Source organism: Carcharodon carcharias, chromosome 14 (genome assembly GCF_017639515.1).
Source record: "Carcharodon carcharias isolate sCarCar2 chromosome 14, sCarCar2.pri, whole genome shotgun sequence".
NCBI classification, from domain to species: Eukaryota; Metazoa; Chordata; class Chondrichthyes; order Lamniformes; family Lamnidae; genus Carcharodon; species Carcharodon carcharias.
The window spans coordinates 130,035,393-130,051,103 of record NC_054480.1 but is presented as its reverse complement, the minus strand read 5'-3'; the positions used below and the strand labels follow the sequence as shown (position 1 = coordinate 130,051,103).

General features: G+C 45.7%; 1 protein-coding gene across 1 annotated transcript in view; it reads left to right on the top strand.

Annotated features, from left to right (window-relative positions):
* Window positions 1–15,711, top strand: part of LOC121286975 (rho guanine nucleotide exchange factor 18-like) — a 193,565-nt gene that overhangs the window by 68,068 nt on the left and 109,786 nt on the right. The window contains exons 4-5 of the mRNA XM_041204351.1: window positions 8,306–8,513; window positions 14,632–14,746. Coding sequence (XP_041060285.1) covers window positions 8,306–8,513; window positions 14,632–14,746 — 323 coding nt within the window. The remainder of the gene's footprint in view (window positions 1–8,305; window positions 8,514–14,631; window positions 14,747–15,711) is intronic.

The window sequence follows — 15,711 nt, the reverse complement described above, 5'->3', positions numbered from 1 at the left end:
AGTTCTATTGCTGCTGATAGCCCACAGCACCTCATGGTTGCCTGGTCTTGAGTTGCTGTTTTGTTTGAAATACATTCCATTTAGCACAATGGTAGTGCCACACAATACAATGGAGGACATCCTCAATGTGAAGATGTTTCCACAAGGACTGTGCAGTGGTCACTCCTACCGATATTATCGTAAATGCACCTGCGGCAGGCAGGTTGCTGAGGATGAGGTCAAGTGTGTTTTTCCCTCTTGTTGGTTCCCTCATCACCTGCTGCAGACATAGTCTAGCAGCTAGGTCCTTTAGGACTTGGCCAGCTCTGTCTGTGGTGGTGCAAATGAGCTGATGGTGATGGACATTGAAGTCCCCCACCCAGTTTACATTCTGCACCCTTGCCACCTAGTCCTTCCTCCAAGCGGTGTTCAACATGGAGAACTAATGATTCATCAACTGAGGGGGGAGGAGTGGTACATGGTAATCAGTAGGAGGTTTCCTTGCCCATGTTTGACCTGATGCCATGAGGCATCATGGGGTCCAGAGTCAATGTTGAGGACTCCCAGGGCAACTGCCTCCTGACTGTATAACACCATGCTACCACCTCTGCTGGGTCTGTCCTGCTGGTGGGACAGGGATGGTGATGGTGGTGTGTGGGACATGATCGGTAAGGTATGGTTCCATGAGCATGACTATGTCTGTTGCTTGACTAGTCTGTGAGACAGCTCTCTCAATTTTGGCACTAGCCCTCAGGGTCGACAGTGTTGGGTTTGCTATTGTTGTTTCTGATGCCTAGGTCGATGCCGGGTGGTTCATCCAGTTTTATTCCTTTTTATTGACTTTTTAGCAGTTTGATACAACTGAGTGGATTGCAAGGCCATTTCAGAGGACATTTTACTGTGGGTCTGGAGTCACATGTAGGCCAGACTAGGTAAGAATGCCAAATTTCCTTCCCTAAAGGACATTAGTGAACGAGAAGGCTTTTTACAGCAGTTGACAATGGTCAGCATTAGACTTTTAATTCCAGATTCACACTCAGGTCACCAGAGCATTGCCCTGCATCTCTGGATCACTAGTCCAATGACAATACCACTACGCCACCACCTCCCTCAATTGAATACATACAATTGTGAGAAGGCTTGCTTGTTCTATTCATTGTGAGGATGTGGACCTCATTGGCTGGGCTAGTATTTATTGCCCAACCCTAGTTGCCCTTGAGAAGGCAATGGGGGACAGTTTTTGCACAAGGCAATATAAAGAGCAGTAGATCAGGGCTCAACAGTTACCACTGCGTAAGATCCCTCTCCCTGAGTCAGCTGCGCAAGTGCCTGGATTAACACTGCCCTAACACCGCCCCTCTCTAACGTCGCAGGCTGAAGAGTTTCCACTTGATTGCTCTACTTAAGGAATCTATTAGCAAAAGAGCAAATGTCCCACTTGGGAAATATTAGCCTCTGCATGGAGATGCCAAAAGCCGAGTCTTCCATCCAACATAGCCAGCGTGTTACTGGCCCAAGTGATGTGTCTGACAACTCCCACCTTCCCTTTTCCAGAATTGGAGAGAGAGAGGGGAAAAAATGATTTTTTATTTGTAACATGAACCAGTCTAATTGTGAAATTGTAAGCAAAAGGGACAAGTACATCATAAGGTGCCAAGTCCTAAATAGCAAATGTGTTAGGACGAAAATTAATAGATGAAGCCAAATTATGCAGGAGAAAATGACTTTAGGGGAGATTTTCATCTTTGGCAGCTCCAGAATACACTCCAAGAGTACCTCAGGGACTTACAGTCGCAGTCTGTGGTTTTCCGTCCAATTTTGTCATCTTTTTGCAAAGTGGAAGATTTTTTTTAATCAGGCCAGTGAAAAAAAAGTGTTTATTTTAAGTTTGGTTAAAATGCTATTGGTTTGGAAGGTGTGAGGTACACTTTCTCCGTGTCTAGGCCTAGCTGATCGATCCTAGCCTGGGTTTCAGTTGCAGCACCTCAGTGCCTTGGGGCAGGGAGGGAGGGGGTGCAGGGTGTATGTTGGGCTGTACGGTGGGGGGGGATGTGGGGAAATGGAATCAGCGTCACCCCACTCCCCCACCACCGAAACTCCTGCTGGAAAGCGGGCACATGTGCAGGTTGAGTGAGGAGAAGATTGACAGATTGATGCCTCAGCAGCGGAATAGCAATTTACATTTTTAAGACAAAAGCAAAATATTGCGGACGCCGGAAATTTGAAACAAAAACAGAAAACGCAGCGGGTCTGACAGCATCTGTGGAGAGAGGAAAGCAAAGTTAGGGTTTTGAATCCGTATGACCCTTCTTCAGAGCTCTGAAGTCTATCGGATCTCCGAAAAAGAGTCATACAGACTCGAAACGTTAACTTTGTTTTTCTCTCGCCACAGATGCTGTCAGACCTGCTGCGTTTTTTTTTCCAGCATTTTCTCTTTTTATTACTTTTTTAAGACAACCAGTTGGATGAGGTAGCGGAACTGCTGCTGTACCTTACTGGCAGTCAGCAGCTTGGCGAGATGAGGGAGACAATTGTAAGCTGTGGTTGGGGTGTATGTCCATTCCTTCAATTGTCTTGTGTTAAGAAATTGGCTTCTTTATTTCTGACTTAATATTCATGACACATGAATGGAGCCATAGTAAAAGGACATTCAATCCAGGCTGTCATGAATTCTCAGGATTGAGATGTCAACGGCAATATCTGAAACAGGAATTTTCCACAACGTAGTCACACCAGGTCCAGCCCCGCACAATGAAGCACTGCCCATGCCAGCAGTTCATGGCTGAGCCCTTTCAACAGAGAGAGCTGTGTCAGTGAGTACACTTGAGATTCTCATTTCAAAGTGCTGCTCCAAATGTGTAGTTGTGGCCTGTTGAGGCAAGCGCTCTCACTTCTGAGTCATGAAGGTTCTGGTCCTGCTCCAAGTGATTAGAGCAGATACTCCAGTGCAGCACTGACGGAGTGTTGCATTGTCAGAGGCGCTGTCTTTTGGATGATGAGCAGCGGAGTTTTCCGTGCTGACTTGGGCAACTATTATCTCAAAAACAGTTCGCTGGCCAACAGATTATTTGGTCACTATCACATTGCTGTTTGTGGGATCTTGTTGTGTGCAAAATGGGTGTTGTTTTTTCTATATTACAATAGTGACTACACTTCACAAAGGCTGTAAAGTGCTTTGGGATGCCCTGAGGCCATGAGAGGTGCTGTATAATGTCAAAGTCTTTGCTTATACTGTAAACCAGGTGCATCTGTGGCACAGACTGGATCTGCAGCATTCATGACATGGCTCATAGAGCACCCAGTACTTCCAAGCATGAAGCCAATCTCAGCAGCCGAGGACTTTAACTCTAACCTTCCCAGGAAAAGGATGGGTGGATAATAGCCTATCAGTGAGAAAGCCTTTATTTGTTGTCCAGGCACAGGAATTTTACAGAGCTAAAACTTCTGAGTTTTCACTTTTGGGGAAGGGGATGGGGCATGGAGAGAAGGGATGAGAGGGGAAGTGGAAGAAGATAAGATGAAAACGGGGAGAGGCTGAGTATAAAAGAAGGAATGTAGCTTTTTATGTGTGTGTAGAGTCCTGGTTTTTGGTGAGTGCAATGGCCTGTTTTTTTCTATCTTTTGGAGAATATAGTATTTTGTGTACAGGAATCTCCAGATTTGTGTACATGAAGATCCTGCTTACATGCATACTGGCCTCTCACTATTGTGTTTAGTGGAGGTTTAATTCTTGGGAGTCTTTTAGTTTTGTTGGGAGACTCGCTTTCAAGAATCTCCTATTCCCTGTTATATTCACAGGGGCAGCTATTCCCTACGATAGACACAGAAGCTGTTATTCTCCATAGTACCCATAGGATATGTTATTTTATATATCACACACAGGGTCTGCTAATCCCTACAATAGACACAAGACCTGCGACTCCTTAGAATATACACAGGGATTAATTTCTGTATAATATGATTTAAACTCTTTTCTGGTGGATATATTGCTGTTTCTTGGCCATATGTGTTGGTTATTGAACCATTTGTTCTTGGGTCTTACACTGAGGGTACAGACTCTGCCTGCTCAGAGATATGGATCAGCACAGCCACAGGAACACAAACACACCGATGGAAACTTCTGTGTAACTTAGCATCCTCCTTCTGCAAAAATTATCTCTGCGTCAATACTTTCCTGTTCAGACTGGCAAAATAAACATAGACAGCCATTAACATTGGGGGACAATTTGTGTGAGAATGTTGGATGCCAGATCACAGAATTTCTGAAATGTGCAACACTCCGTTTTTCCTTCTAAGTTTCAAAGTAATGCAACTTCCCAATGTTACGATCAATTCATTTAGCCCTTGAACACCATTTGTTGTATTAGCCACGCAAGGATAGGATGACGCCATTCACTCGCTTGAACCTCTTCCACCGTTCAAATAAAAGGTCAAAAGTGGGGATGCTCGCTGATGATTGCACAATTCTGCATATTGTTTGTAACTCAGATACGGTTTGTGTCCACATGCAGCAAGACCTGGGCAACGTTCAGGCTTGGGCTGGTAGGTGGCAAGTCACATTTGTGCCACACAAGTCCTAGGCAATGACCATCTCCAACAAGAGAGAATCTAACCATCTCCCTTTGATGGTCCATTCGCATTGCTAAGTCCCCCACCATCATCATCAGCCTAGGGGCCACCTTTAACCAGAAACTGAAACTGACCAACCGTATAAATACTGTGGCTACAAGAGCAGGTTGGAGGCTAGGAATTCTGCAGCAAGTAACACATCTCCTGACTCCACAAAGCCTGCCCACCATCTACAAGGCACAAGTCAGGAGTGTGATGGAGTACTCTCTGTTGTAAAGTGTTGGGTCTGGTTCGTTAGGTCTTATTAAGGTATTCGTAGTAAAGGTCGAAACTGGAAGCCGCCTCCATGATTGTTTCTAAACATGGCTCTGTTCAACACTACACTGACCCCTAGGTGCAGGTCAGGTGTTTTCTTACGTCACTGTGTGGGTGGTACTGTACTCAGTCCCAAGTTAACCCTTTATGTGGCAGACCCTCCGCTTGCCTAGATGAGTGCAGCTCCAACAACACTCAAGAAGCCTGGTACAGCAGTGTCAGCAGTGTGTACCATCTACAAGATGCACTGCAGCAACTCACTAAGCCTCCTATGCACCTTCCAAAGCCGCGACCTCTACCACCAAGAAGGACAAGGGCAGCAGATGCCTGCAAGTTCCCTTCTAAGCCACACACCATCCTGACTTGGAACTATATCATTGTTCCTTCACTGTCGCTGGGTCAAAATCCTGGAACTCCCTCTTTAACAGAACTGTGGGTGCACCTACACCAAATGGGTTGCTATGGTTCGAGGAAGCGGCTCACCACAACCTTCTCAGGGGCAATTAGGAATAGGCAACAAATGCTGGCCTAGCCAGCTATGCTCAAATTCCATAAATGATTTAAAAAAGTTTAGATCATGGCTGTTTTGTATCTCAGTGCCATTTACCCATCTTGGTTTCATATTCCTTCATCCTTTTAGCTAACAAAAATCTATCAATGGTTTTTAAATTTTCAGTTTACAATCCCAGCCTCAGCAGCTTTTCAAGGGGAGAGAGTTCCAGTTTTCCACAACTCATTGTTTCCTGACATCACCCCTACAACAACTGGATCTAATTTTAAGGCTCTGCCCCTTGTTCTGGAGTCTCCCCAACAGAGGAAATGGTTTCTCCCTGTCTACCCTATCAACTCCTTCAATCAGATAAAATAAAACCACAATTAAGGTTAAAGTCTTGAACAATAATTTTTACCTCTTTTAAACATAAAGCAATTCATTTCTTATTTAAAAGCAAAATGCTGCGGATGCGCAAAAACAGAACAGAGCAAAAACAGAAAATGCTGGAAAAACTCAACAGGTCTTACAGCATCAATTTGGCCTACTACATTCACTGCCACCAATGTGGTTTCCTATACACTGCCAAATGCAGACCGAGTGAGCGCTTCACAGAACACCTTCGGTCTGTCTGCAAGCATGACCCAGACCTCCCTGTTGCTTGCCATTTCAACACACCACCCTGCTCTCATGCCCACATGTCCATCCTTGCCCTGCTGCAATGTTCCAGTGAAGCCCAACGCAAACTGGAGGAACAGCACCTCATCTTCCGATTAGGCACTTTACAGCCTTCCAGACTTAATATTGAGTTCAACAATTTCAGATGATGAACTTTCTCCTCCATCCCCACCCCCTTTTTTATCCCTTTTTTCAATGTTCATTTTTATTTTTTAATTTTAATTTTTTATTTTTTATCCACTTATTTTTATTTTTATTTATTTTCATTTTTATTCAGTGTTTTATCCCCACCTTTTACCCTATTTTCGATCTTTTTTCCCACCACCATCCCCTCCCCCCACCCCACCCCCACAAGGGCCATCTGTCACTAGTTCATGTTATTCTTTCCAGAGTGCTCACCCTTGCCCTGCTTTTATCACAATCTGTTTTCTTACCTTAATGCCACCATCTGCACCTCCTTTAGTCCGTACCACTACCCGTAACACTCCCTTTTTCCTTTTGTTCATGACATCTTTGTCAATCTCTCCTTTGCCCCCACCTATCACTGGCCTTCTATCCAGCTTCACCTGCTCCACCCACCTCCCCAAACAGTATAAATTTCATCATGTTTTTACCTCTCTTTAGCTCTGAAGGAGAGCCATACGGACTTGAAATGTTAACTCTGTTTTTCTCTCCACAGATGCTGTTAGACCTGCTGAGTTTTTCCAGCATTTTCCGTTTTTGTTTTTTTTTTATTTAGGTAGTCCAAGAGTCAAGGTTTGCTGTGCATTGAGCTATGTTACATTTTCCAGGAATTAGCTGGTGTACACTGCAGGTCTATCTCTCAGTGCCAACATAACTCATCTTGATGAAGACAGGTCAATTCACCAAAAATATTTGTGTAAATAACTTTGCTAAAATCTGTTATTAACTAACCTTGAGATATTTGACTTGTCAGTTTTTGGATCCATTTGATGGTGATGTGTCTGCAACTGGAAATATATACACTGGATTTCATCAGCTATACTGATTTGAAGTTGCAGCATCTTCCTGCCTGTCTTTTTGTATTCCGCTCACTCATTCTCTCTCAACCTTTGTGGCTTATTTGTCACTCTTTGTCTGTGCAGTACTGAGAGGGTACTGCATACTGTTGTATGTTCTGTCTTTCGGATGAGACGTTAAATCAAGACCCTGTTTGCTCTCTGAGGTAGAAGTAAAAGATTCTACAGCACATTCCAAGAAGAGCAGGGGAATTCCCCCAGGTGTCTGGCCAATATTTATCCCTCGGCCAACAACACAAAATTATCACTTTACTGTTTGTGGGAGCTTGCTATGCACAAATTGGCTGCTACGTTTCCTAGTTTACAACAGACTACACTTCAAAAGTACTTCATTGGCTTTAATGTGCCGAGGTTGTGATAGGCTCTAAAAAGTCTTCCTTTTCTTTCATTGTGTATAGGTATCTACAAGGGGTGTAAGTGTTAATAAGAGTGGTCCTCTGATAGGCAAGATCTGACAAGTGTTGTTTCCAGGTACGGCAATCACTAGGAGCTCCTGTACAACTACAAGCATTGCCCTTTCCTGCAAGGGGCTGGAATAGAATTGGGAGGAATATTTTCCTTCCTCCCTATCACCCCCTCTTTGGACGGCATTGCTTCATTTCTGGGATACAGGACCTTTCCCAAATGGCCGTGGCCGTGTGCACCAGCTGGCTATTTATCCAGGGAGGGCATCACAGTCCATTCTTCCCCCTACTCAATGTCCAACTACTTGCGTACTCACTGGGTAAGCTGAAGTGGGATGGAAGAGTTTGTTCCTTATTTTCCCAGAAGCACCGTAGAATCCTTGCATTTATATAGCACCTTTCACAACCTCAAGCTGTTCCGAAGCACTATAGGGCCAATGAAGCACTCTTAAAGTGTAATTACCACTGCAATGTAGGAAAAGTGTCAACCAATTTGCACACAGCAAGCTCCCACAAACAGTGTTGTAATAATGACCAGGTAATCTTTTTAGTGATGTTGGTTGAGGGAGAACTCACCTGCTCTTGTTTGAAATAGTGGCATAGGATCGTTTACAACTACCTAAGAACAGAAGGAGCCTCAGTTTAACGTACTTTTCATACATTTATCCCATTCCTTTTTGAAAGTTACTGTTGGGTTTGCTTCCACCGTTCTTTTCAGTGAATTCCAGGTCCTAAAAATCCTTTGCGCTAAAAAAAACTTCTCATCTTGCTCCATCTGCCACTTATTTTGGACCTGTGCCCTAATCACCTACCTCCCTCTGTCTACACAGGCTCAGCCTCGATATGTTAGGTATCGACAGTGATGGAGAAGGCGATAGAGAGGATGAAGATCAGTCGGACCTGTCACAGGACCGGTCAGCGTATGAATTAACAGAAACGCTCAGCTCCGCCATAGTCAGCACGGAGAATGATCTGCAGGCAACCAGAGCTCAGGGGAAAGCCAGCTCAAGCATGTCTGAGGACGAACTGACCGAGCAGGTAACTTGCTGGGGTTCTGCCTGGGTTTTGAGAGAAGGGACGATAGTGCAGGGAGAATGGTATCACCTGATATGGAATGGACTATTCAAGGACTATATTGTAACCGAGTACTATTAATCTTGTTTTAAGGGCTACTATACAATCAATAAGATGGATTTTTCCTGTTAATCTTCTTACAAGTAACAACAACGACTCGCATTTATATGGTGCTTTTAACACTGTAAAATACCCCAAGATGCTTCACGCAGAAATATTATCAAACAACATTTGACACAAAGTGCAATGAGGATAGGTGACCAAAAGCTATGATCAAAGAGGTAGGTTTCGAGGATTGTCTTAAAGGAGGAAGAGGAGGTCTTGTGATGGAGTGGGTAGCGTCTCTGAGTCAGAAGCTGTGGGTTCAAGTCCCAGCCCATGAGTTGACAGCCAAGTTATGTGTGCTCATAACATGGCCAGACAAGTTAAGTATCAACCTGCAAATCCTTCCAATACTCCTTTGGCAGGCGGTAAGAGTGGGAGAGTCTCCTGGTCAGCCATCCTTGATGTGGAGTGGCGTGCCTCAAGCTCCAGGCTGCCGAGGTGTTCTAGAAATATCTACTTACGGAAACAGACATAGGTACTTGTGAGGTCTGTCTGCCTCATGCTTACGGCCTAGGCAACTGAAGGGACGATGGTGGTGTGAAGAAAATTAGGAGGACACAAGAGGCTGGAAATGGAGGGATCAGGAGATATCAGAGAGTTACAGGGCTGAGGAAATTGTATGTGTTGGGTGTTGGGGTGCGGGGGGGAGGAAGCCATGACAACATTCGAAAAAAATGGATGAGACTTTTAAATTCAAGACATTTTAATTCTCCCAGTTCAATTATCCTCACTGTGGTGACCGTGTGAACTCAAACATGACAGAGGAAAGATTGGCCGCAATGTTTTGCTTGAAGGGCAGTGGGTGGGGGTGCTGCAGGTTTCTCTAGAAGAATAGATTGAATCGTCTTATTCATCCACGCTTACCTTGAGCCTTGTGCTTTATTTATTGTATGGAAGGCGAGGATGCTGTTTGCTATTATTCCCACTCCCCCAGTAGCTGCACCAGCTGCAGTAAGAGGCCTCATTCCCTGCCACTCTGAACCATTCTTTAGCATCAGGCTAAATCTTCTTACCAATAATCGCTGCCCAGTAACATCTGCAGGAATATGACTGTAATTCAATCCCATGTAAGATTTGAACTGAGTTGAACTGTGATGCTAGATGTGGATGAATAGCTACAAAATCACTGTCAAGGTCCTACCCCAGTGAGATCCTCCAATTCTGGCCACTTGAACATCCCTAATTTTAATTGTCCCACCATTGGCAGCTGTGCCTTGAGTTTCTCGGGCCCTAAGCTCCGCAACTGCCACCCTAAACCTCCCCATTTCTCTCTCCCTCCCTTTAAGATGCTAATTAAAACCTACCTAATTGACAAAGCTTTTGACCACCTGTCCTAATATATGGCTTACTGACAGTCTTTTGTCTGATCAATGCTCCTTTGTGGAGCGGCTGGGGACATTTTACTGGGTTAAAGGTGCTAAAAAAATGCAATTTGTTGTTGTTTCTCGTTAACAATTGGCAATGGTAAACATCCAGAAATCCTCCCAACCAGCAGAGGGGGTGGCACTGGTGATGGTGTCGCCTCTTGGGCCCAGATGCAGCTCATCTTGTGGTCAGACCTTATGGCTGGGAGATGTTAAGAGACCAGCAGGTCCTCAATGTATGTTTCAACTTCCTTTGGTTTTGGTTTGTAAAAGTGGGGGGCTGTCTAGAGGAAGCACAGACACCCCACACCCACCAGAGGTAGATACGGGGACATACGGTGGGGGGTGGCGGTGGTGGGCAGAGGTAAACCCTGAGCATGGGGATTTCCTGTGGGTGATAGGCAGTTCAGCCCAACCACCCCACACACCCATACAGCCCTCACGACCTGCCAACGCCTCTCACTACCTTCAAACCTCTACCCCCGCTCTTGACCAGTCCACTGACCTCCAACTACTCCGTCCATCCCAGCTGATCAATTATGCCCACCCCAAGGAGAGTAGAAATTCAACCTTCCCAGACTGAAGGGACAGGTTTTGGCTGAAGGGTATTTTTTTTCATTTGTTCATGGGTTGTGAGCATCACTGGCAAGGCCAGCATTTGTTGCCCATCCCTAAATGCCCACAAGAGCAGTTAAGAGTTAGGCCAGACCATGTAAAGACAGTATATTTATTTCTCTAAAGGGCATTGACAATTGATGATACTTTCATGATTACTGTTACTGACACTAGCTTTCAAATCCAGATTTTTTTTTCTCAAAAATGAAACTGGACTGGACTAGCCATATAAATACAGTGGCTATAAGAGCAAGTCAGAGGCTGGGAATTCTGCAGTGAGTAACTCACCTCCTGACTCCCCAAAGCCTGTCCACCATCTACAAGGCACAAGTCAGGAATGCGATGGAATACTGCTCACTTGCCTGGATGAATGCAGCTCCTACAACACTGAAGAAGCTGGACACTGTCCAGGACAAAGCAGTCCGCTTGATTGGCACCACATCCACAAACATTCACTCCCTCCACCACCGACACATAATAGCAGCAGTGTGTACCATCTACAAGATGCACTGCAGGAATTCACCAAGGCTCCTTAGACAGCACCTTCCAAACCCACTACCATCTAGAAAGAGAAGGGCAGCAGGTAGATGGGAACATCACTACCTGGAAGTTCCCCTCCAAGTCACTCACCATCCTGGCTTGGAAATATTTCGTCATTCCTTCATTGTCACTGGGTCAAAATCCTGGAACTCCCTCCCTAACAGCACTGTGGGTGTACCTACACCACATGGACTCCAGCGGTTCAAGGTGGCAGCTCACCACCACCTTCTCAAAGGCAACTAGGGACGGGCAATAAATGCTGGCCTAGCCAGCGATGCCCACGTCCCGCGAATTAATAAAAAAAATAATTTAAATTCCACCAGCTACCATGGCAGGATTTGGACCAGTGTCCACAGAGCATTAGCCTGGGTCTACTGGATTACTAGTCTCATGACATTACCATTATGCCACCATTTCTCCCTAAACTGCTCCATCACTCTGCATTGCCCCATCAAAAACCGATGCCCCCAGGTTCAATCCCTACCTTTGCAGAGTTTGTCGATCTCATTTAGAAGATCGGGAATGGGAGCATGGGTTTTGCCACTGGCCTCTGTCTTCCTGAGTTCGGGGAAGGAGAGTTTTCCTTCCTAAGACTTGTTCACGGCCCTCATTGCTGAAAGTTGAGTGTCTCTGGATGTTGAGTGAGGACAGAGCCGGGCTCGAATCTAGACCTCTTGATTGAACCGTAAACTTCAGCTCATCCTAACTCTGCTTCCTAATTTGCACCCAGTCCTATTCACCCATTTCTCCTCCATTCACCGTCCTACAATGGCTGATCAACATCTTGTTTCCACAAAATTCTCATCCTTGCTTCCACATTTGGTCATAGTCTGCTCCCTCCCTGCATTTGCAACCTCCCCCAACGCTACAAACCTTTGAGATGTAGGTGCTTCTCCAATTCTGTCCTGAGAATCCCTGATTTCCTTGGCTCCACCACTGTGTCTTCAGCTGCCAGGGCCCTGGTTTCCCTCCGTAAACCTCTCAGCCTTTCTCTCCTCATTTAAGAAGCTCCTTAAAAATCTCTTTGACCAAGCTTTTGGTTGCCTTCCCCCACCCCCCAGAGCCCAGTGTCCAATTTTGTTTGAGAATGACCCTGTGTGAAGCGTCTTTGGAAGTATTACTAAAAGCACTATATAAATGCAAGATGTTGTAAGCATCTTAAAAAAGGGAAGGAATGAGGAAACTCTAATAGCAATGGGTCCAACCCGACTGGAAACAAGTTTAATTCCCCGCAGGCATTTTATATTAAAGATAATTTCACACAATGGCAATAATCTAGATCTTTCTGCCACATCTGTTATCAATCATGTGCTCAAATTGCATATAGAGCCCTTCAATCTGTTTGTTTGGAACTGCCTCTGGCTCACTGAAGTGCTAAGATCAGCCATGATCTAGTTAAATGGCTAGGCAGGCTCGGGGGGTCCAAATAGCCTACTCCAGTGTTCCTAGGTAACACAAAACGTGTAGCTATTTGTTAAAGACTACATTGTTTTACAGTAATGCAAGGGTTAGACCCCCAGTCATCAAAACTCTCTCAGTTTTACCACACCAGGGTGTGGTTCCTTTTCACTCAAAGTGTAGTCCTGGAACCAGGCCTGTGTGCATTGACACTCTAGTACAGCCCAGCCTGTCAGCCCTTTGGAGAGTTCTTGCAAGGTCTGCTAGGCCTTCATTCCGGGCTAGTCTGCCTGTCCTCCTACCTTCCATAAACTTGAGCTCACCCAAAACTCTGCTGCCAACTTGCATCAAATTCTGTTCACTCATCACTCACTGTGCTCACTGACCTGTACTGGCTCCAGGTTTGGCAATGCCTTGATTTTAAATCCTTGTCTTCTATTGTCTCCAAGGGCTTGCCCCTCCCTATCACTGTCATTGCCTCCAGCCTTACAACCCTTTGAGATATTTGTGCTCCTCCAATTCTGGCCTTTTGTACATCCCCAATTTCCATTGCTTGGTTGCCATGCCTTCAGCTGCCTAGGCCCTAAGCTCTGTAATTCTTTCCCTATCCATTTTTGTCCCTTTACCTCTCTCTCTCTTCCTTTAATACGCTCCTTAAAACCGGGCCTCTTTGACCAAGCTTTTAATCACCTGACCTACTTTCTCTTTCTGTGTGGCTTGTTCCTGAGGGAAGCGTTGCACTGTTGGAGTTGTCATCTTTTGGGTGATACGTTAAACTGAGGCCTTTTCTGCTCGGGTGGATGAATAAGATCCTATGGAACTATTTCGGAGAAGAGCAGGGGAGTTATTCCCGTTGTCATGGCCAATGTTTATCCCTTGATCAACATCACAGAAAAGACATTTTCTGGCCATTATTACATTGCTGTTCATGGGATCTTGCTGTGTGCAAGTTGACTGCTGTGTCTCCTACATTCAACAGAATTGTATTTTTACAGCATTGAATTGAATTGTTACAGCACAGAAGGAGGCCGGTCTGCCCATTTCATCTGTGCTGGTTCTCCATAGGAGTAATTTACCTAGTGCCAGTCCCCTGCTATCTCCCCATAGTCCTATACTTGAAAAAGTACTTCATGGCTTGTGGCCTTGAAAAGTGCGAAATAAATGCAAGTCTCTCTCTTCATTTTTGGTGTCAAAGTTTTTTTGGACAAATTGCTCCTGGGGAACACCGTAAGACATTTTGCTACCTTAAAGAACTACGATAAACGCAAGTTCTTGTCACGGGGCCATCCTTTCACCACTTGCTCTGCAGTGCGGGAGTTCTTTTGTTGAATTACTTCTCAGAATGTGGCCATCCCTGGTCAGGTTTGTGACTTATTGCCCATCTCCTGTGTCCCATTGAGAAGATGCTGCTGAGTCTTCCTCTTATTCTGCCCCCACTGAGTGGTGAAGGTGCTCCTGGATCCAGGGATGAGCCGTAAATGGCAGCCTTGCCAGTGATGCCCACACCTCAAAAGTGAAGTTCTAAAAGTTAGGGAGTTCCAGGAAAGGAAAAAGAAACACTTGCATTTCTATAGCTCCTTTCTATAGCTCCCAAAGCACTTAACAGCCAACGGAATACTTTAGCGGTGCCGTCACTGTTGTAAGGTAGGAAACACGGCAATCAATTTGCACAAATCAAGACCCCACAGACAGCAACGTGACAATGACTAGATAATCTGCTTTTTGTGATGCTGATTGAGGTTTCAATATTGGCCAGGGGACTTCTTCAAAATAGTGCCGTGGGATCTTTTATATCCACCTGAGAGGGCAGATAGACCCTAGTTTAATGTCTCATCTGCAAGAATGCTCTGCCAACAGTGCAGCAATCCTACACTGGAGTGTCAGTCCAGGGTTTTTATGTTCAAGGCTCTAGAATAGGACTTGAATCTAATGATAATGAAGGAACAATGAGATAAGTTCCTGTGTGATTGAGAGGGACAATTGAGGGACATTGAGAGCAGTGGTTACCAAAAGTGAATTCCAACCATTTGGTTAATGATGTTCTTGCTTGTTGTCTCCAGATGAAAGCGGGTACAAAGATGCGGCCACGATTAGAGACAGGCTATTCTGGTTCCTTCAAGGGAGCTCAGTGCTGCACTTCCCGGAGTCGGGCTGCATCCCAATCCAGAGAGACAGGTGAGTGAAGCACTCAATAGACTAACAGGTCCATCTCTGAGTCCCCTCCGCTCACAATGGATGAATAAACTACCAGGTATGGTATTGACCAGTAGAACAATTCCATGGGCTGGATTTTCCCTCTGGGGGTGGGAAATAGAGATTGGGAAGGGGGCTGAACTCAGCCTACCCCATCCTTTCCCCCTTCCCCACCCCCCCACCCCCAACCCCACCCACCCACCCCCCCCCCACCCCCCCCCAACAACTGCCCAGGGGAAAATAGTCACTCACCTGTGAATTTCCCTGAAGTGGCCAATTAATGACCCAGAGACAGGTTTGCCATCTAACTAAGGGCAATGGGCAGTGGGCAAACTCCTGAAGGTGGGAGGGGGGGGGGGGTGCAATCAGAGAACTTCCAGCTTGAAGGGACCAGTAGGCTGCAGTGGAAGGTAATTAAGAGAGAGGGTGCTTCAAAATGGAGGCACACTCTCACCGACTCTATTGAATCTTAAATTACCAAATAGATTCAACTGGGTGGGTCAGGGGTGGTGGAGGGGTGGGGTTGCAGGGGGAGGTAGAGCCCTCTAATAGGTGGCCTGTGACAGCCAGGCAGGCAGAGTAAGCGACTGGAACATGCCAGTCAGCTTCCTTTAATTGGCCTCATTTAGGCTCTTAATGCGCCCTGGTGGCTGGTCACCATGTGCGGGCTGGTAGCTCTGCCAACCCCAATTCCACCTTCGCCCAGAGGCACGATGGAGAAGGGGAGCTGGCACATTGGTTGGTGACCGGTGGTGGGGTGGGGGTGAAAATCCTGATCTTTTGTCCTACAGATGAAGAGAGCTGACTGCATGACAGGCGGCTGTTGTTCTCCAAGGATTGGCCTCATCACCATTGGCTGCAAAAGGATGCAAAATCAACCCACAGTTCTCCAACTTGATGGCTGCCCAATGAAGCTGGACAGTGAAGGCCAAGAAAAGGATTAGAAA